Raw genomic sequence first — 21,557 nt, 5'->3', positions numbered from 1 at the left:
TACAAAAACGAAGCCATGACATAAACATGCCAGAGTTGCCAAATATTATAAAATTTCGGATTTTTCTAATTTCTGTTTTTATGAATCGTAACTTTTGGTTGGTGCGAAATTAATGAGGCAATCTAAAAAAGAATAAAGGATAAAAGAAGTCTTTTAAATACCCGTATCTATAATATAATAATGATATCCATAACAACTCGTCCAAGATTGTCTGTAGAATCTTTTCTCGTTGATTCGTGCAAAACAACGGCGCTCAAGTCCATTGTAATTCAGAAACAACTTGAAAATCGTGACTCTTTCGCAATGCATGACCATAGTACCGAATGCTTCGTATACAGCCGATACACAAGAACATCTTATTGGATTGATGGACTTGCTATCAAAGCGGCGAGAAGAATGTTCAGTCCAGAAATTGATGGACAGTGAAATATGAAATCGCATTAGGGACCTAACGAAGCTAAATTGACAAATGAATGTTTTGCCGTTCACTTTACTCCATTGTGAAAAAACAAATACATAAACTTGCATATAATTCCTTCACATTTCCTTTAAACTAAATATTTTAATATTCATTCAATTCACCATTGCTAAATTCAATACAAATCCAACATTATTTATTTTTATTGGCAACACTGAAAAAATCGGCTTTGTTTACAAAATTTATCGAAATCATCCAGTCAGAAATCAGAACGACTAACAGAAATCTGGTCCGTAAAAGACCCCCTATTGTCTGATCTTATCTTAGGCTGTTATGTTTCTGGCGAGTAACCAAAACATGCTGTGAATGCACATCCAAAAGATATGCACCCGTTTGTGAGTAATAACATATAAAATGTTTGAGATTACTTTTCGATACACTCCTTATGTTCTGGGCAGCCTGAGGGCATCCGTATACTAGCACATAGGATTTGACAGCGTCAAACATGTCCGGGTCGCAAATGCAATTTGCGACCACTGTCACTCGCGAGAACTGCCAAACTCTCAAGCTGGTGTAAAACAAGGCACTTAACATACTACCAGGTGGGTCAAAACGTGAAGTGGTTTTCTGCAGCAATTTAAAAAATACACAAAAGTAAATTAAGACGATTGAGCACAATTTGTGGAATATACTGATACTTTATGAAATACTCATTGCTATATTCATTATATTCATTACGTTTTACGCTGCAAGCGTTTCATTTATTGTCTTTGCGTTGAAGGCACCATAATGATTTGCGCCATTTGGAAAACGAAATTAAGGACGAAATTAACACACTTCTAGAACAAAAAATAATGAATGAAAATTTACTTTTCTGTATTCAATATGTATTCTATGTAATAGAGTAATACGTTTCCTCGAAAATTGTGAAATAATATGAAACTGAAATTGTGTTTGATGCTGATTTTATATTATAATGGTGAGTTTTTGTGATTATTGTGTTGTAAAATATTTGGACGCTTAATTTTTTCCGCACGCAAAACGCAAATTTTCGAATAAAGCATGAGCAGCAGCTAAATGCAACTGAAATTATTGAAATAATGCAGAATTCATTCAAACCCTTTTATTCCACTTAAATTCTTTCAATTTCTTAAGTTGGTGTACATTATAATATAATACTACATTTCAAGTGATCAACCTAGGGTTCTACGTTTTATATTATCATTCAGACCCTTGTGATCATCATGATCATTACATTTCACATAAATTTTTGTTTCAAAAAACAATTCTTTTTTTAGTTAGCGAATGGGCGCACCTTGTTCCATAGATTTGCCTTGAGTTCGCCGAGTAATTTGATAGGTTTGGCAATGACAGCTAAATTTGTAGCACATCTTGACTCGCGGATCATATCCCCTTGCCCGGGGCTTGGTTCTGGGTGCCACAGGCGATTATGTCATTAGAGTAATTATAATTGAATGGGATAAATAAATGAAAAAAAAATGTGATAGATGTCTATTCATGCCACAATTCCCGAAATAGATAATAATGAAATGCCATTGACAACCAATTTTAGATTAAAGAAATACAATATTTGATGTGATGGCAGCTTCATCAGTCCTCAGAACACGGACTACAGTAAACATTCGCTAACTGGGCGAAAAGGGAAGACCAGTTATTGACATTTGCGTTTTAACTGGTCCGGCATGTTAAACGTCAAATAAAATCGAGGGGAACTTCAATGAATTGTTTGATTCACTTTGATAATGAAATTGGATAAACAAAAGGATTCCATTGAAAGTTTCGCATTGAGTGTGACAACAGATATGAAATATAATTTGAGGACATTATTTTTCTGTAATTCAATCAATGTTTTTGTCATGCGAAAATAATGTCAATTTTCATAACATTTCAAGTTTCATTCGAATTCCCCTCACAGCAAATCTTCCATTTGAATATGGCGTCGATTGTTTACGAAATTCTGCTTTTTAACTGGTCCAAGGACCAGTTAACGTTCGCCCAGTTAAAACGCAGACCAGTTAAAACAGGACCAGTTAGCGAACGATTACTGTATTACACTCTGATCGATAACCGCATTGCCCAAACAGACAGCCATACTATCTAGACATGTTCGGATACACATAGTGAATAAATAAATTAACATAGAATGGATAATCCCGATCGTGCAACACCTCTCCCGAACACTGAATGTGAACGATAAACAACGATCCCCAACAATTTCACCATTGGCTAATGCCCAATCTTATTCTGGGCTGGGCAAGGAAAACACCATTTACACAAAGCACGCGAGCACCACTTTTCTCAACAACAAACATTTGACACACTCAAAGCATCCAACAGAAACAAAATGATCGTGAAGACCGTGCGAATTGAATGGAACAAACCTTATTTTTGTCTCTCCCACCGAACGGGTTCTGTTGAACAACATCTTCACTTCATTCACCCCGTCCGTCTCCACTCGCGTCAATCATAATCGTTCAAGTTCCACGAATGCTTGTAATCGTTACATTTTTTTCGGGATGTTACAGAAGAAATCAATCCATCATAGGTGTGTTTTTTTTTTAAATTTAGATGGAAGCCACACATTGAACTAAATCGGTTGGTGAAAGCGTGCTGTGCCGAAGATTCGATAGTGGGTGGTGTGTGGCGTGGATAGCTAGTGGTAGCAATTTGGTACAACATACTTGCCACCTGTTAGTAGTACTTTTGCAGCCTTCCATGCAGTTCAGGTTAGTTGATTTCATACGCAAAACGGTCAAGATTAATCAGCAACAGCGCTCTTCAACAGTGTGTGTGGTCATTCTACTCTGGTTGCCTCCGTTGTGGATGTGTTGCATTATCATAAGTATAGCGTAAGTACAGGGAATATAGTGATAGTGCGAACGTTTGCTCTAGTGATTTTTTAAATGTTTTGTTGTTTGTGTTTAGAAATATTCTTCAATGGAACAGTAGGGAAGAACGCGTATACACAGTTCGAGAGTCCGGATTAAGCCTAAATTGGAATGGAACGACAATTAAGGAACGCATCTTCTAATTAGCTTTGATTTTATGCAGCAGAATCATAATCTTTGGCAGGAGACAGAATCACTGGTGTGGATGGGGAGAGCTTTAGGTTAGATTTGAGAACGTCGCTGTGATGAGTCCCATCACAGCCATTGTTGTATTGGTTAGCAGCCTGCAGTGAAAGTCCACCCCTGGCTGAACTGAATGTTGTCAGTTTGTTTATATTGGCATCGGATGAAAAGTTAGTGACCCCAAGTCGACTGTTTCCCCATCCGTAACTACTTCTGGGCATCGTTCCACTGCTGTATTGGGGCACTACAGTTGAAGGTCTATCTGTTACAGGTTCATACACAACTCCCCCTGGATTTTTACCGGGATTCACACGAATTGGAACGATGCGGTTTGTTGGTTCAGAATTCTGTCTTGAATGACTTTGCAGAGAAGTGTGACTAGGGAGAGAGCCACGAACACCATATCCATTCTCCTGATAAAGTCTGCTCTGATTTTTCATAGGTATTTTAGTGCGCCTTCCAGCTAGAAGATCTTCCGATTTTCTGCGCAAATGCACACCATCGTCTGTGAAAAGATACTTAATGGCCGACTGCCCGTCACCACCTCCTTGACCCGCAAGGTTTGGCGCTACGTTCTCATTCTCGTTCTCCTCCAGCACGGAATCGTAAGAAGAAGCCAGGGAGAGCTTATGGGCGGAATTGGGTGTGTTTGGCACCGAACGACTCAAGTCCGGAACCGAACTGTGTATATTGTTGCGTCCGTTCGCCACCGGCAGCGAGAGGAAGGTACGGGAGCGGGAAATGCTCAGCAGGCCACCGTGCAGCCGTAAGGAGCGGGTATTGAGGGAATTAGTGCGATTCCGAATCTCCGGCGGAACCACAAATTCACCGTCGAATTCACGTCGATCTACCGGACCCCACTTGTGTTCGTACTCATTCACCATCCAATCGAGCTCTTTCACAACAGCCTGCAAAAAAGTACAGCGAGCGAGCGCGAGATAGGCAAGTCCAACCGATATCCGAGAGTGTGTGAGCAGGAGAAAATAGGGGAAAAAAGGCAAAAATGTAAAGAATGTTAGGTTAGTGTGGATATAGTACACGACAGGTCGGTTACTTTCCGCAAGCAAGCCAATTAGTTGGTTTTGTTGGCGCAAATATGAACCACATGCTCGTTGACACTAGATATCGAGTAGGTTATTCCGGTTAGTTTTAGCTATGCTTAATCTATGGGTACTAGGCTAACAAATAAATGAAATATCTTGCTAAATCAGCTATATGATAAAGACGAAGCAAACAAACATTCTTGAAAAATTAATGTACCTTTAGTATTTTGCTACTTTTATTGGAAAAGTAGAGAATAAATTGAATTCAGTGTATCCCACGTCCAAGTAATTAACGTCACATACTGTTTTTTTGTCAGAAAACGTTTTTCTGAGCTGTAACATTTGCTAGGGTATCTTTTCTTCTCTGTAATTCACTAACCTTAGAGAACATGAAGTTCTCCAGGAACGTTTCTAGAGAACTTCGGGGTGCTTTCTGTTGACATTTCTATTTTATTGGTAGAAATTGGCCTTAGTTATATGTACTGTAGGGTGCTATTACACTGATGCGCCTGTGTTTTGACGAAAACACCAAGGCATGAAAGACGATTGAAGATGCATCTCCCTCCCATCATGACATGTGTAATAGACATTGTTCTAACCACAAGAACTACAAGAGGATCCAGGACTAATCATTTTCTAATCTAAGAATTGAATATTTTTTTAACTTGTTCGATTCAGAATAATTGATTCATTTTAGTTTATTGGGTTGAAGTGAAATCGGAATATACTATACGCATACTGAAACATTCTTCTGTTACATTTGGTTCTGCTGTTGTTTTCTTTCAATCTAGAAAGTAGAAGTTTTCATTGACGATTGAAACAGATCAATTTGGTCATCATCATCGTCAAAGAGTTTAATTTCGCATGCGAAAGGATACTTGCAGCTTCTAGTTAAAATTGTTATTCATTTCATTTCACCAAGATGGATTGTCTTAGATATTCTTCCAAAAAAAAGTTGTATTTAAAGAGGCACATGAGAGCATAATAGTAACGCTTACCATTACACCCGCGGTGCCGTCAATTGATTACTCATGCTGACCTAATGGACAACCTTTCACTTCATCGTTTTCATTAGTTTCAGTGAGTACGTTTCGAATACGAAACATTTACATGAGTATAAGCTAGTCGAATAAATTAATGTTTCGATTAACTCTGAAAATGGCGACTGAATCCCTCCCTTCAGTGAGAAGGGTGAAACTAATTAACTTCATTGGAAGAACTGGAAAAATAATCGGAATTGAAACGAAAACACTTCTTTCAATTCGACACACTCACTTCAACATTACATGATCGGTGGAAACCAAATTTCGGGGATTTCATGTGTCAATACGTTTCATTTTTTGTTATTATTATTGTTATTTATTTCAAGAGAAGTACAATTTCTCTGTGAAACCCAATACTGATCCTGTGACCCGCGGGCCGCACGTGATTCACATTTTGGACAATGTGGACAGACAAAATATTACTATTCTAGCTCCGCCCGTTTTCAATTTATTGAGTGTAAACAAGCCATTCGCCATTCCACAGCATTCACGATTCATCAGTCATCCAGTCAGCGATCAGTCGGGAACAAAGCTTTCCAATTGCTTCTTCTCTAGGTCGTCTGGTGGAGAGTGCTTTTGTACCACATCATTTCTGCATCTGTACTGGGGTACATGGTTTTGAGCGTTAATACGTCTTTGCGACCGAATGAGAATCAAATTCGAGAATCACATACACCGTATGTATGATGCTTGTTACTTATTGACCCAAAAACTTTTTTCCATTGCTCAAAAACTGCATTGAAAACAAACTATTGTAATCCCAAAATTTATAAAATGCTCGAAAATCCATCGATATCAAGATTGGTCAACACTATAAATATTGTGCTTGTTCTGGCCGACCCCAGTTGCAATTTTACTACTGTGTTCAACGGACGTGCAAATTTATTCGCCTCAGAATGCCATCTCAGTATATGCGCGTAGTAAGCATAGTGCAGAGCTTGCACTAACAGGTAGAAGCTCAGTAGAAGAGAAATATTAAACAGGACTTACCGCGTCGGTTTTCGTACCGTTATGTGGAGATTAATTGTGTGTGATTAAATCACACTTACGAGTTGTTGTTTTATGCGTTATCAAATAGATACTGGTGGTGGGGGAACAAATATGTAGTCGCCTTGGGCTTCCATTTGTCTAGCATGAGAAGAATTTTTGCGATGCATACTGAGTTTTCGTGAGAACAAGAATCATAAATCACCCATCTTCAACTGGCTCTACAAAACAATTTATTAATTTAGGAGTTATTCCTGTAATAATGATGTTTCGAATTTTAGAAGCTCCTTTGAACTCTCAGACTTTCTCAGTTCATATGCCTCTAGCCTTAGAAAAAGGCCAATTTGAAAAACTAAGCTAAATACTCGGTCTTCAAAGAGGCCATTCGGAAAGCATCACAGCCGCTGGCATCTGGTCGCTAGCGAGATTACTGGTACATCGTAAATTACTTATTGATGACTTTTGTTTTTGATCGATCAATTAGTTTTCGTTAATTCGAGCATTGTTTCCGGGTTAAAAGTGGCGTCAAAGTGCAACGTATTTCAAGCCGTATGTGAAGAAGATATTTTGTGCGTTGAGAGCTGCGTTTTTCGGTGGAAAATTGAAGGTGAAAATATTTTCCACAGCGGTTGCTGTCGACTGAGTATTTTTGAAGCGTTGGAAATGTAATTTTGCTAAGACAAATTGAAAAACTAGGCGAAGCCAGACAGTTGAATTGGTTTTCTGGAAACTATCAACAAGAACCTGTTCTCTGTTGATCTTTTTTGCGGAATAAACGCGCTAAATGGAAGGAGGAAGTCACACAATCTCATTCGTCGAGTGGACGGTATAACCCTCAGCGATCCGACAGATACTCCGAACACGATCAGGGAATATTTCGCGGGATTGTCTTTCGTTTACGAATATTCCGAGTTCATCCGTCGATAGAGAGCGGATCTTACTTCGGTCAGCAACTCTGTGGTCCCGCTGAGTCGTTCCAATAATCTTCTCAGCCGGAACTTCACCAACGAGGAAGTTTGAGTGGTCACTCGCACATATCACGCAAGAAGAGAAGAGAAGAGATTTATGCGTGTTTTCTTGGCCAAATTTGTTTAAATCATTATTGAAATAGTAGGTACATGTATGAAATGAGCTAGGCCTATTCACCTAGAATCGTAATTGAAATTTTCTCATACGTACAAAAACGTAGTAGGAAACACATAACGTTTTTCAAAATGAGGCTTGGTTTTGGTTGGGGTGGCATATTTTTCCTGGGTCAAAACTACGAAAAGGACCCCTTTAGGAGCAGAAGGTGATAAGGTATATCTGCTTTTGAAAACAAAGCATTGGCAGTAGTAATCCACCACTGACCACTTTGCCACCCAAATAACGAAATGCGAAATATGCAAAATAATCGGTGAAATTAAACAAAATATCTGATCACCTCCCCTAGAATATGAGAATAGTCGTCCAAACTGTTGATTTGTCGCAAATATCAGGTCAAATAAACTAAATTTCACTAGAAATTCCTTAAATTCGAAACGCACTAAACTACGGTCGAATGGCTACCGAGAAAGCGTTTTTTATTGTTATTTATTTCTTGACATGCGACAGCTCCACTGAAGTACAAGGTGACTCAAAAGTCATGAAATTCTTCAAACATAAGATGACTATCAATACGGTGTCAATAGTCAATCGTTATACTACCAAACAAGCAGGTCACCATTTTACCCCACGTGATCACATTACCTCCACTACCCCTACTTAAGGTCAACCAAAAGTCAAATGTCAATGTCAAAAGCTACCATCTAATCTCCTTATCTTCCTGTTCGTCCAAGATCCTTGCGTGCAGTGGTTGTTCAGAAGCACTGACAAATTTGTGAATTTTGTTGGTATAAACCCGTTTTTCTGCATGTTTTTTCACAAAATTGAACTCGGGACAAAGTGAACTAAAATTTTGTTTAGAATTCCTCCCATGCCGCACGCTATTTACTAATACTAACGCGAGGAACTTTATAGCATACCTGGTTACTATCTAAGATCGTTGATTTAAGTTGGGTAAACATTGAGGCCATCCATTAATGGTGTAACTACTTTTTGCATCAGAAATCAAGTTTTCGTTTCACTTTATATGGACGTAAAAATAAGATTGTGTTCGCGGGTAAAGAGATTCGTGCCAGGGGGAAGTAGAAGTGTGGATTGAAGTCAGTTGAATGAAGAGGCAGGTTTGTATTCATTAATCACGTCAATAAGAATAATCAATGACTAGAATAGTTCATCAGTCACCCTCGCTCTCAACGCTCGTCAGTTAATTTTCTAGTCAATTCAAATTATGTTGACGGAAAATGCCGAAGTACTCCTAGTCGGAGCGAAGCTACTGAGAGGAGAGTCGATATTCATTTTTTATCTTCCAAGATTTCGGGCCCTGTACATCATTGGTCAGATGCAAACCCACATGCCACAAGAAACAGCATTGCAAAAAGGAGTGATTGGACCGTATTTCTTCGTCGATGCCGCCGAACGATCATCATGTTACCGTCAATGGAGAGCAGTATCGCGACATGTTGGAAAACTATTTTTGGCCAGAATTGTAAGATCTCAACATCAATGGTTTGTGGTATCAACAAGACGGTTCCACTTATCATCGAAAGATTTATCGGAAAGTATGTATGGTGAATTTTTTTTATGAGACTCGAGTCACTGGTCTATGCCAACAGGCCAGCAAGTTTAGAAGAGCTCAGATGTTGAACTACAACCAGAATGAATTTAAACTTAATATAGAAAAAAAACTTGTGTTGTATTAAAGAAAGAAAGACTCGTTACATAGAATACGTCATACATTGATATCGTTTCTAACTTCGTATGTTTCATTAAAGGCGTTCTCGTTTCGAATGTCAAATCATTTCCTTTCTTAGTATACCAATGATTGCAAATTGTGTTTTTGTTTGAGAATGACAAAGCAATTCAAACATGCATTCGCTTAACCATATTTAAGGTTTGAAATGGTTGTTAAACTAAAACTTGGTGATAGACTACAATTTGTCATAGATTGGAAATAAAGCATTTTTAACCTACTCGATATCTAGCCGCGTCGAAAGATATAACGAATTGTTAAATTTTAATAGTATTACAATAAGCTGATAAACAAACCGTAAATCATCATAGCCTTAAATCCTACATAGTAAAAAAGCGTAAAGATAAAATCAGATAAAATTAAAAATTAAGCTAATTTACAGCGATATTCTACATATCTCACACATTTGGATCTGTGGAATTGTTCATGCACAAAATACAAATAGACAAATGTACTGTTACAATCAATGGCGTTTGTAGCGCGAATCATCGACCAATGACACTCACCTGTTTCCTTGGCAGTAGCTGCGATTTCCATTCGCGCAGTTCCTTCTGCAGTGCTTCGTCACATTCACGCAGTTTGGCGGTTTCGTGCTCCAGCAGCTGCTTGCGTTTCTCGTTCTGCAGCTGTTCCAATTCTCTGTTTTTCACCGGCGAGAACAACCCAAGTTAATGAAACCGTGCCAAAGTTTAGGGAAATAAATAAGGGTTACCTTATAGAACCATCTGAGGTAGCGCGCAACTCTTCAAGCTGCTTGCTGTGCTTAGTTTCAAATCGAATCTGCTCCTGAGTATATCGCTTCTTCTCTTGTTCTTGGAACTAGCAAAACAAAAAGTATGAAATATAAATTATAACCGCTGCCAACAAACATGGTAACATACCTTCTTCAATTTCTCTCGTTCTAATTCCGGATCTGTGGTCATCGAGATGCGCAGCGATTCGCGGAACATCATGTCACGAGCCTTCCGCTCAGCTCGGATGCGTTTTGGCAGAGCCCGCCTTTCGATTGTCTGGCGTTTCACCAATTCTTCCTCTTTTCGGGAAATCATTCTGTAATGGTGAAAATAATTCATAAAATCTACATTTACTTTTTGATTGACAGCTCTGGCTTACCTCTTGATTTGATCCAGTTCCTTCTCATGGCGAATAATCATCTGATGACGCTGCATGAAACAGATATCTTTCACGTGACGCTTCGCCAATTGATGCTTATCATGAATGTGTTTCTCCTCTAATTCCCACAGCATTGCTTCTCGCGTTCTCATTGCCTAAAGTGAACATAAGCGTATAATGAATGTTTCCAATCAGAAGTGAAACAGTTGAGATTCGTTACCGTTTGCTTCTGCTGAAGATAGCCCTTGTCGGCAGCGGATAATTTCTCACGATAAATTTCACTAATTCGCCGCAGGGCCAGCTCATGATTCTCCGATAGAGTGGCCAGGAAATTTTTCTCGCGTTCCTCGTGCTCAAGCTCCATTGCAGTTTTCCGCTTGCGGAATTCATCTTTTCGTTTCTCCTTTGGCAATAGATCCACTTCCTGCTTCAGTAGCCTTATCTCCTGCTTGAGGCTATCCCGGAACTACACGAAAAGGTACATTTAGATAAATGAGAAATGTTTATTCAAAATTACTTACCAATTTCAAATCACGCTCCTGCTCGGCACGTATCTTCTTCGATGTATTCCTAAGTTCAGTCTCTTGTTGTTGCTCGTACTTCTCGACCGTTTGGCGATGTTGCCGAGCCAGTACATCCATGTCAGCCTCGAATGTACGCTCCAGCTGTAGACGCTCCTGCTCGAACTTCTTCTCTTGCTGCTCTTTGGCGATCGCTTCCTTCTGCTGGAGTTCGTAGAACTGCTTCTTCTCCTGTTTCTGAAGCATCTTCAACTCACGCAACTCCTGCTTCCGGAACAGATGATCATCGTATAGCTTGTTGTTGTCCTCATCGCTGTAGATAACCTTGCTGGTTGTCGTCGTGACTTGTACGCCATCGATTTCGAACTTTCGCGTTCGCTTGCGCGTTTTCTTCTTCAGATTTTGCAGATGAATTTCTTCCTTGCTGAAATTCCGGCTCGGTTTCGTCGATTTGTTGTTGCTACTAGCGATCGGCGGTACCTTGTCGTCTTCGACTTCAACCACAGGTGGTTTGCGACGTAATTGTACCTCTTCCTCGACGGACTGTTCGCGACTGTCGTGACTAGTTGTGGTTGCAATACTTTCGGCGTCGCTTCGATCCATTTGTTTCCCACTGACAACGTGATGTTGCTGCTGTTGCTGGTGTGATTGATTTTGTGTATCGGCAGGATGATGATGCAATGGAGTACTGGCCGATCGCACCGAACCACCACCGTCCATAGACCCGACACTACTGTCTGGCGAAACCCTCTGCTTCTCCACAATCTTGCGCTTATTCACTATGATACTGACATCTTCCCGACTTCGATTGAAGTCTCCGTTCAGTTTACTGCTAGAACCGCTTCTGAGTGGTGATGAAATCGATGAACCCGACGGCGATCGTTGGGCAAAACCACCACCAGTAGTTATGGTACTGCTGGTGCTAACACTACTCGTTGTTCCACCCACTGTTGGGTGGGTGATAACCATATCAACCACCTTTACGTCATCGCTGGATTCGCTAGGACCACAACTCACGTTGGACAAATCGCTGATGGAATCGTGATGGTGGTTCAGTAACAGTTGTTGCTGCTGATGCAGATTGTGTTGACTGGTGCTACGATTGATTAGGTGCGCATGGTGAGAGGAATCCTTCACTTTGATTTCCTCCTCGCCAACGGTGACCACCGATACATGACTAGTGTCCAATAGTTTACTGTTGCTATGATTATTACTACTACCTGTAACGAGAAAGAAATATTTCAAACTGTTTTATTGTGGATAATCGATAATAATGAAAATCGAAAGATCATCTGTATCATAAGCGATTGTAGTCATTTTGAAGCATGCTGATAAATATCATGCTGCCCGACAGGGCGTCGCATATTTTTATTAGAAAGCTTAATAAATGTAGCATTCAAGGAAAATTTGGTCCATTGAATTATCTTTTGTAGTTTTCTTTTCATCGCCATCCGAAATTTATCCATTTTTTAATGCAAACGTTATCAAAGCTATCGGCCAGTGGGTTTAAAGTCTCAGCGCAGAAGAGCGGCCATACGGTTACTTACGGCCAAAGGCATCAGGGTTCTAACTCAAAGATAAAACTCTATCATCCATGAAATGTAAAACGCTGAAGATCCTTGGAGTATTGGTCGCACACAATCTTAGTTTCCCGAGCCACCTGGAGGAAATTAAGAAGATTTGCGTCACCCGGTTATACATGCTAAAAAACGCGAAACCCCATCAGAGCAACAACAGGAAGATAAGTCTACAGGTGGCCAAAGTGATCATCAACAGCCGCTTCATCCTATGACCTTGAACTAGCGCGTTTGGCCGAAGACAACCTCCCAAAAACGATGGTAAATGAAGCTCTACGTACTGACTTTGCTAAAAAACGCATTGTCTTACCGAGTAAAATCAAACATATATTAGAGAAACTGTTAGAACCTTTCACAAGGTCAGCTGATATATTTTATAGATAATAACAGTTTGCTAATACCAGACCAGTCGGGATATCGAGAGGGACACTCTTGTGAAACCGCGCTGAATCTGGTATTAGCAAAATGGAAAGAGAATATCGAGGCGAAAGAGACTACATTTGCTTTGGATCTTAAACGCGCCTTTGAAACAATTTCTAGGCCCTTATTGTTACAAACACTGAAACGCATTGGAATTGTAGGGATGGCGTACAAATGGTTTGAAATGGCACAAATGTGCGATAGAACTCAAAAGACTTGTTTCAACGATTCTGTTTCCGCTCCCATTGGCCACTCAGTCGGGGTGCCACAGGGAAGTGTTTTAGGGCCCATTTTGTTTATTTTATAAATAAATGATCTGCGACGAGTTTTACGATACTGTGACATTAATTTGTTGTCATGTTCATCGCAGCTAAGGATATAAAAGAAACCGCGGAACACATAGACGAAGATTTGCATTCTCTGGCTCAGTGGTTTAAATTTAAACAATTAAAGTTAAATGTTGGCAAAACAAAATACATGCTCATTTCTGCAGCAAACTCCAGTATTGACGTAAATTTTGAGATAGATGGTAAGACATTAGAACGCGTGAAAGAAATCAAATACTTAGGAGTTATTATTGATGACACGTTAACTTTCAAGTCTCACATCAATAATGTCATCAAAAAGATTGCCAAGAAGTACGGCGTTTTGTGTCGTTTGAAGAAAGAGTTGACAATAAACATTAAAATTAAATTGTATAAATCATTGATTTCACCGCACATAGATTTTTGCTCGTCGATCCTATTCCTTGCAAATAATACACAATTAACGAGATTGCAGCGATTACAAAATAAAGTAATGCGTTTGATTTTAAGATGTAGTAGATACACTTCCTCTAGTTTGATGTGGGACGCGCTACAGTGGCTATCTGTGAAACAGAGAATTTATTACATGACAATGGTGTTCTTCTTCGAAATTTTAAACGATATGCTGCCTCGATATTTGTGTGATCGAATTGAAAGAGGAAGTGATGTTCATAGATACAATACAAGAAACGCGAATGATGCAAGAACACCCAACTTTATGTTTAGTAGGTCGCAGAACTCGTTGTTATATAAAGGTATAAATTTCTACAATTCGATACCCAGAGAAATTAAACGTGCGGCAACAATGGCAGAGTTCAAGAAAGTGTGTATTTCAAACGTAAAATCTGTTTTGTAAACAGGTTTTATAACTTTTTTTTTCTTAAATCATCCATTTATGTTTTCAATTGATTAAAATTAATAAAATTTATTTACAGGTTAAACTACCATGGTCGTACTGATGATGATGATTTTTTTTGTTGTTTTGTTAATGTATATTGTAAAAAAAATGAGCGTTGTCTACGAAAGCTTGAGCCTCGCGCGCGTTTGGTGGGCCAGGACTATGTTAATGGAACACTGGCAGAACACTGATACATAATGAAATTTTTATGTGGATCTGAAGTGGAAACTGGAATGGGGATAGCTCATTCAGAATTGTCGTAAACTATGTTTTTATAAGATTGTTATATCGAGTATTTCTGAATGTGACAGATCTCCATCATGTTCTAAGTAGACACTTTTAGATATTGGGTTCGATTCCCAATCTGTCAAGGATCTTCCCGGGTTGGAAATTTTCTGGACATGCCTTAAAAAAAATTTTGGGTCTGAAGTTGGGATTATCATTATGATAATGTCGATACGGATAGGACCATTGTTTTTCTTTTAACACATTGAGGACCGCACGTTTTGGGGCAAACTTGTACGCTTCATTTGTTCGAATTCCACGAATGAGATCGTTTTCTTCGGTGTGGATGAGACGAAGGCGAATCAACGGTAGGTCTTGTGAGATTCTTGGCAGACCAAGGATTTAGCCATCAAGTGTAGAAAACACGAGTTATTTCGTGTTCCATCCGTAACAGACAGAAAGCGAAACACGAGAAATCTCGTGAGCGGTCCGCAAAGTGTTAAAGGTTTTGTCTATTTATCCTATTTATGATGTTCGATTAATAGAAATTCATGCCTGCAACAGAGACAGTTCGGTTTTGTTTTATAATACTGCTATCTTAATTTGGTTAAATATAAATATTATCTATTAGTTAAATCGGCCAGTTCAAACCTTTGTAGGGGTGTGAGGTGGGTCATCATCATCATCTTTAAAACACCTCATCCTTCGAGAAATTGAAGAACACAGGTAAACACCCTGGTCTCTGTTGGATCCCGGGTCATACCAGTATCCCAGGGAACGAGGAAGCTGATCAGCCTGCTAACAAAGGGTGGAGAGGTTCTGTTACCAGCAAGGATAAACCTGACCTCATTAGAAGAGCGAGCTATTCCATGCTCCTCGCTTGGCAGGCTGGGTGGAATCGGGATAAGGATACGTAAATTCGAAGAGTCAAAGCATCTATTTTCAATTACCGTTCTGAATCATATTTCAGACACTTTGTAATGAAAACTTGAAATGCTTAATATAACTATAAAAATCACATCACAATTGATTCTTCGCATAAGAACAGCGCTTATGTTGGTTTGTCCACATGATTACTATGGCAACCACATGGCGCGCTGCAGTTTGTTTATGGTGTGCTTCGCGCATAGCAGAAAAAAAAGTTTCTCTGTATAAGTATTCACCTTTAAGCGGCCCATAAACGTTCAATATCATATAGGGTAAATGATCTTGGTTTGTCCAATTTAGGGTGTTTTCACGCAACTAGTAAATGCAAATCGATTTTTCTTCATGAAAATCACATATAATTAATATAATCAAGAGTTTGGGGTTGTTCAAAAGCCCTAAGTCTCCAGTTCCTAATTCTACCGGATGACGTTGAAATTATTCAAATATTTATGTTTTTAACGATTTTCCTCAAAGAGGAATTATGATCATGGTTTGACCATCTCCGATCATGGTTTGTCCAAAAAATGATCATGGTTTGTCCGGTTTTAGAAATCACCATTTTTGAATGAAAACATTCGAATTTTCAAGTAGATGTTGCATTAATCATTGCTTGAGTTTACTGTCATCATACTGATCCATTCATAATTTAGGCTCTCTTCAGAATATTGCTTTTTCTTGGGCATTTTAAAAGTGATCACTTCAACACACTCAACACAGAGAAACTTTATTTCTGCTATACGCGAAGGACACAAGTAGGGGCGAATGAACTGCAAAGTTTAAAGCCTCTTAAAAACAAAGAAAGAAAGAAAGAAGACAACACAATAAACAAACTGCAGCGCGCCATCGTTTGCCACAGAAATCATGTGGACAAAACAACATTAGTGAATCGGACAACTCATGATCAGAATTCAGGTCATCGTTAATGCGCTAATTACATGATTCAGTTATGTAAATCTGATACAAATGGTGTGCAAGCATAATGTTTACAACATTTGTAAACGTTATAATCCAAAAAAAACTCTGAATACGTGCCAAATAATAATCTATAATAGCTATAATAGCAATAGCATAATAGCTAACAATAGCATGTTGATTTCATAATCCTTTGAAACATGTAAATCCGTAAAAATATACTATAAAACTACTGTAAATCATGAAGAAGACAATATTATTTATATGTTTTGAAATATCCGAATACCTAATTTGGTACAGGTGCATTGAACCAAAGCATGATCATGATCATAATTTCAATTTTATAAATGAACAATTTTAATACCTTATGGTACTATTAGCAGCTAGAGACTTGGGGCTTTTCAAAAAATCCGAACTCGCCTTGATTACATGTGATTTTCATAAAGAAAAATCGATTTTTACTAAATCGACATTTACTAATTGCGTTAAAACACCCAAAATCGGATCAATTAAATCAAATTGTTAGATTACGGGTTGCATTTTAAACTAATAATTCACTGTTTGTTAGATTGTTACACGGATTTGGAAAACTACCCAGTTTATTTTTACGCTGTTTTCTTAAACGCAGTTTTTGTTTACGCGAAACATATCCCCCGCGTAAAAAGTGACTCCAGTGTACTTTGGTTGTTTTATTCCGTATACAGTGGAACCTCGATTATCCGCGAGCGGATGATACGCGGTGCGGATTATTCGCGACAGCGAGTTCCATGGTAAATCTATAGGCTTTCCAAGAATTTGTCAGTAATTGATAGGCTCATACACTTTCGTTTTGCCATGGCGGGCACATTAATAGTTTAATGATTTGTCTATTGATAAAACATAGTTTTCATGCTGAAAGATTTTATTTTCGTGTTTGGAACCCATTTTTAGGCCTTTATTGCGTTATCCGCGATTTTCGTTATTCGCGGTGAGCTAACCAGACTATTCAGCGGATAATCGGGGTTCTACTGTACTTTATTGAGTAATTCAACATCTATTGATTCTACAGTAATGATAAAAAGCATCTCTCCGCTCAATGTGTTACCAAAAGCTGGGCATGACGACGAACAACGCAAAATAGTTTGAACATCGGAAGGGAGCGATCCGGCATCCGGTTGATGATTACATTACATACATTCTAAAATGCACTCACCTAAAAACAGCTCATCATTGATGAAATCATCCTGCTCATGCTGCTGCTTCTGTTGATCCTGATCGTCACCAATAAAGCTCGGACTGACGATCAACACCTCGCTCTCGTCCAGCTTCCGCGCAAATTGTCCTCCGCTTGACTGATGCTGTTGCTGCTGCTGCTGTTGTCTTAATTTTCGGTGCTTGGGCGAAAGATTCTCCAAGCTATCGAGCGAATGGAAATCATCGTCGGTCGAGGACTCGTTGACTTGTGTTTTGTTCAGCTCGTTGGAAACGATCACCACCTCGTCGCTACCCTTCGGCGAAATGACACGTGATCGTCGCTGCGAAGATCCAAACGATTTTGTCGACGAAGCGGACGAAGATGAGCCGGACGGAACGATCGAATTGTCGATTATTACCGGCGGATGGCTGGTTACCACCGTAACCTGGCTAACATTACTGGCAAGACTGTTGGACGGATCCGCGAGGACCGTATCATTGTTGATTGTAATAGTAGACGTATTATTGGCGCTGTGTATTGTGGTGGCCGGTTTGTTGTTCGGTGTCGATGTTATTCGGATTTCTTCATCCGGCAGTAATGGGGGCGGTATTGGATGGAACATGTGCTGATGTTCATCGTCTGCTGGAAGGGATGGTTTTGGAATGGCAATAGTTGTGTTCATGGGTTGTGGCTCTTTGGGTTTAGGTAAGTCAGTTAGAGGTTCTGGTTCATCCTTCGAGGGTTCGTCGGGTGTAAGTCTTCTGCTAACAGGGCTCGTCACCACCACTAAATCTTCGCGAGGTTGTGGCGAAGAAGAAGGACTGTCCTTCGGGGGCGGCTTCGGTGGCGAAGGAGCTGGATCCTTTTTTGGATATTTAATAAGCTCATCGTTGCTAATTTGCTTTCCAAGGGACGGTGGAGATGCAGGTGGTTTTGTGAACGCTATATTGTCAGGACGATCGACACTCTTGGTCGCAGGAGTTTGTGGTGTTTCTGGCGGTGTAAGAGGAACGGTTGTTTGTGCAGAAGAACTGATTCCAAGAGTACTAGGAGCGTTTCTAGAGCTGGGCGAAACAGGCGCTTGGGGTGGCGGAGGAGCAGGACCTTTCTCTTTCTTAATGACACCTTTCTTCTCGAGCTCCGCATTGCTGCTACTACTGCTGGTACTGCTACTGCTCGAATTCGCCAAGTTTTCCGCGGTCTCCACTTCATCCTTGGTTGACCGTTGTACAGTTGGAGGTAACACTGGAGCTGTAACCGTCGGTTGTGGTTTCTTGACATCGCTTTGTACGTTACTATTACTATCACTAGCAGCTGCTGCTGACGCTGCTATCGGCGTTGTTGCCGACGCTGTTGGTGTCAAACTGGGCGTTGAGCTCGGGTCAACAGATGGCACCTGCACTGCCGCTGGAGTAGATGCCACTGGTTTTGCTTTACTTTCATCTTCAACGGGAACGGGTGTTGTTTCTTTCGAATCTCGGGATGACTTCGACAAGGATGTGGGTGTATCTGGAACTTGAAACATATGAATCCAATGTAGCGGAAAATAACGAACGGGACCGAAGTGACACAAAGGGACAAAACTTACGTTTATAAGTTTCTTGGCTTTGTAGCGACGATGAGTCATCGTCCAAATCGAGGGGAAGCGCAGAACTGCGATGCTCCTGTTGTGTGAAAACGCCGAAAGAGACATAATGAAAAAAAATGAAGAATTAATTAAAATTTTCTCTTAAGGCGATCAATGGAACAGGAAAAAAGAAATAAACGATAGTGAACATAAGCTGCAATTCAACTGAACTGAACAATTCTAGATGTGAGAGTTGTAACTGATTCATACAAAAATTATTGAGAAAAAAAAACAATAGCAAAAAATATTACGACTTTAAAAGAAAATCAAATACAAGTTTCAATATTATAGTGAACAATTGCCAGACTAGAAGAGTTTATACGCTGGATGCACATATTTTTCTACGATGGATGAAAGAGCTTAATAAAGGAGTGTTTACGCCAGAAGAAAACGTAATGCATTAGATATACGCCAGAAACGAGGTTTGTTTTCCCCGTTCTGTTGAACCACTCGTGTGCCAATCAACAGCAAGCTAACAATTTAGAAAAGATTAACCGACCAGCACGGGGCCACCTTCGCGCGTTCTACATCTATATGTATGTCTCTCGGTTTCAAACACTCTAGTCTGACAAACTTACCAACCCTCTGATAGAGCGATCTACGCTTCGCTTGTCGCTTAGCTTTCTAATGATGTTTTGTTTTTGAGTGTAGGGGGAGATCAAATTATGTTATTCGATAGCGAGCAGCGTGTGATTGTTAGAGAGATAAAGGAGCAGATTAGGTGTTGTCACGCATGATTTTATGGAGGCAAGTCTGCATATAATATTGTTACGAAACATTACCTCCGCCTCTTCATCGACCAATTCCTCTTCGACAACGTCTGCCTTGTATTCTAGCAATAGATCCTTGATTGGCTTCGGGTCCAGATTACCACTAATAAAAGATAGAGTCATCAGCACATCCGTATTTGGCCTCTGTTGGGGATCCTGAAAGAAAAAAAAATATAGCATCATTGTTGGACGCCTGAATCATACAGATGTCGCCTGAAAACTTACTTTGACCAACGACTTCGCAAGGAATTCGTTAAAGCTCTTAGACCACTTCGAAGGTTGATCTAGCTTGGGTGGATCACTTTTCTGAATCTTGAGCAACACTCTCATGGGTGACATTTCGCTATTCGGTGGTTCCATTTGTGCGAACTCGATTAACGTGATGCCTAGAGACCAAATGTCCACCTTGAAGTCGTATGGATTATCCCGGAAAGTTTCACACAGCACCAATTCCGGTGCCATCCAATACGGCGTCCCGATGAAGGTGTCGTGCTTCTGCAGGGTGTGTTTGTTCTTCGCCGAAACGCCGAAGTCCGCTGCAAGGGTCAGAAGAGCAACGCTTCAGCATTTCGATTCAAGGTTCATGATTCCTGTATACCTACCTAGCTTGACCCCACCGTCCATCGTTAGCAACACGTTGCCTGCCTTCAAATCACGATGTATCACTTTGTTCTTGTGCAAGTGATTCAAGCCGGCGCACATGTGCTTGCAAACGTAGGCGATTTGGGGTTCCGTCAGAGGTTTCTCCAGCTCGACCATAATACTATCTAAGGCACCGCCATCACAGTATTCAATCAGCATCTGAAATTTTAAAAGATTGTGAAAAATGAAAAACCATTCGAAGACTGAAGAGGTAACGTGGTGGTGCAGTAATATTTTACAGAAGAATCTATGATCGGTGCTGAATCACAAGCAAATAAACCCATTTCTGAAGCGGCCAGAAGCTCCAAGAGCTTGGTTGAGAGATTTTTATAATGGGCATTTATATAGAGGTATTGAACATTAAGTTGGCAACACCTTTTCATTGAACCGATGACTCCAGTAATGCTTGGTAACAAATCAGGATTCCAGAAAAAGATTAATGGATGTACAAAGGCCGAAGATGTTCATTGATATGTTCTCACCAGTAAGGCAGTTACTATTTTCCTATCTACAAAATATGTTAACTACCCAAAACACTTAGGAGATAATCTTTGAGCATCTGTTTTCGCTAGACTTAAAGCTACAATATGATTCATTTCCTAGGCAATCTTCAAGCATTTGTAACAAGGCCTACAGAAATGGCGCCATGGTGTCAGATCTGAAAATGTTGCTGTCTGTGGTATGACTGACAAAAAAGCGAACAAAATAATTCCTCGACTCATGGCCCGTTCGGTGAAAAGGATCAATTTCGGTGATTCGGACTCGAACATCGCCATGCTCGCATTGAATATTCTTATTCCGATTGCTTCTACATAAACCTGAGTGAACTTTGAGCTCTTCTTCAAATAAGTTCAAATTGAAAACGATACGAGATAGGCTTCGTTACAAACTTTGTCTCGTTTTACAAATAAGTATCTCAAAAGTTTTTGCCTTTCATAAGAATGATTTCAACATACACACGGAAAACTGCAATCGAAGGGGTTCGCATAGGTAAAAAGGCTGGGTACCACTGATCTAATCTTGGATTATG

General features: G+C 39.9%; 1 protein-coding gene across 14 annotated transcripts in view; it reads right to left on the bottom strand.

The window, feature by feature from the left end:
• LOC129770475 (serine/threonine-protein kinase 10) overlaps positions 1–21,557 on the bottom strand; it is a 133,633-nt gene that overhangs the window by 26,976 nt on the left and 85,100 nt on the right. For 5 of the 14 annotated variants that reach the window (XM_055773331.1, XM_055773327.1, XM_055773330.1 and 2 more), the window contains 13 exons: positions 20,488–20,686; positions 20,111–20,421; positions 19,898–20,041; positions 19,698–19,739; positions 19,077–19,152; positions 17,507–19,003; positions 11,051–12,270; positions 10,750–10,995; positions 10,530–10,684; positions 10,298–10,466; positions 10,129–10,235; positions 9,923–10,055; positions 2,821–4,418 (listed from right to left, as the gene is read on the bottom strand). In XM_055773331.1, coding sequence (XP_055629306.1) covers positions 3,483–4,418; positions 9,923–10,055; positions 10,129–10,235; positions 10,298–10,466; positions 10,530–10,684; positions 10,750–10,995; positions 11,051–12,270; positions 17,507–19,003; positions 19,077–19,152; positions 19,698–19,739; positions 19,898–20,041; positions 20,111–20,421; positions 20,488–20,686 — 5,235 coding nt within the window. In that variant the 3' untranslated portion in view covers positions 2,821–3,482. Of the gene's footprint in view, positions 1–2,820; positions 4,419–9,922; positions 10,056–10,128; positions 10,236–10,297; positions 10,467–10,529; positions 10,685–10,749; positions 10,996–11,050; positions 12,271–17,506; positions 19,004–19,076; positions 19,153–19,693; positions 19,740–19,897; positions 20,042–20,110; positions 20,422–20,487; positions 20,687–21,557 lie in introns of those variants that run through there. The other 9 variants (XM_055773329.1, XM_055773334.1, XM_055773328.1 and 6 more) reach the window with 9 other exon arrangements.

This window comes from Toxorhynchites rutilus, chromosome 2 (assembly GCF_029784135.1).
Source record: "Toxorhynchites rutilus septentrionalis strain SRP chromosome 2, ASM2978413v1, whole genome shotgun sequence".
In the NCBI taxonomy this organism is placed as follows: domain Eukaryota; kingdom Metazoa; phylum Arthropoda; class Insecta; order Diptera; family Culicidae; genus Toxorhynchites; species Toxorhynchites rutilus.
Note: the sequence above shows the minus strand (reverse complement) of the source record. Positions and strands in the feature narration are given on the sequence as shown.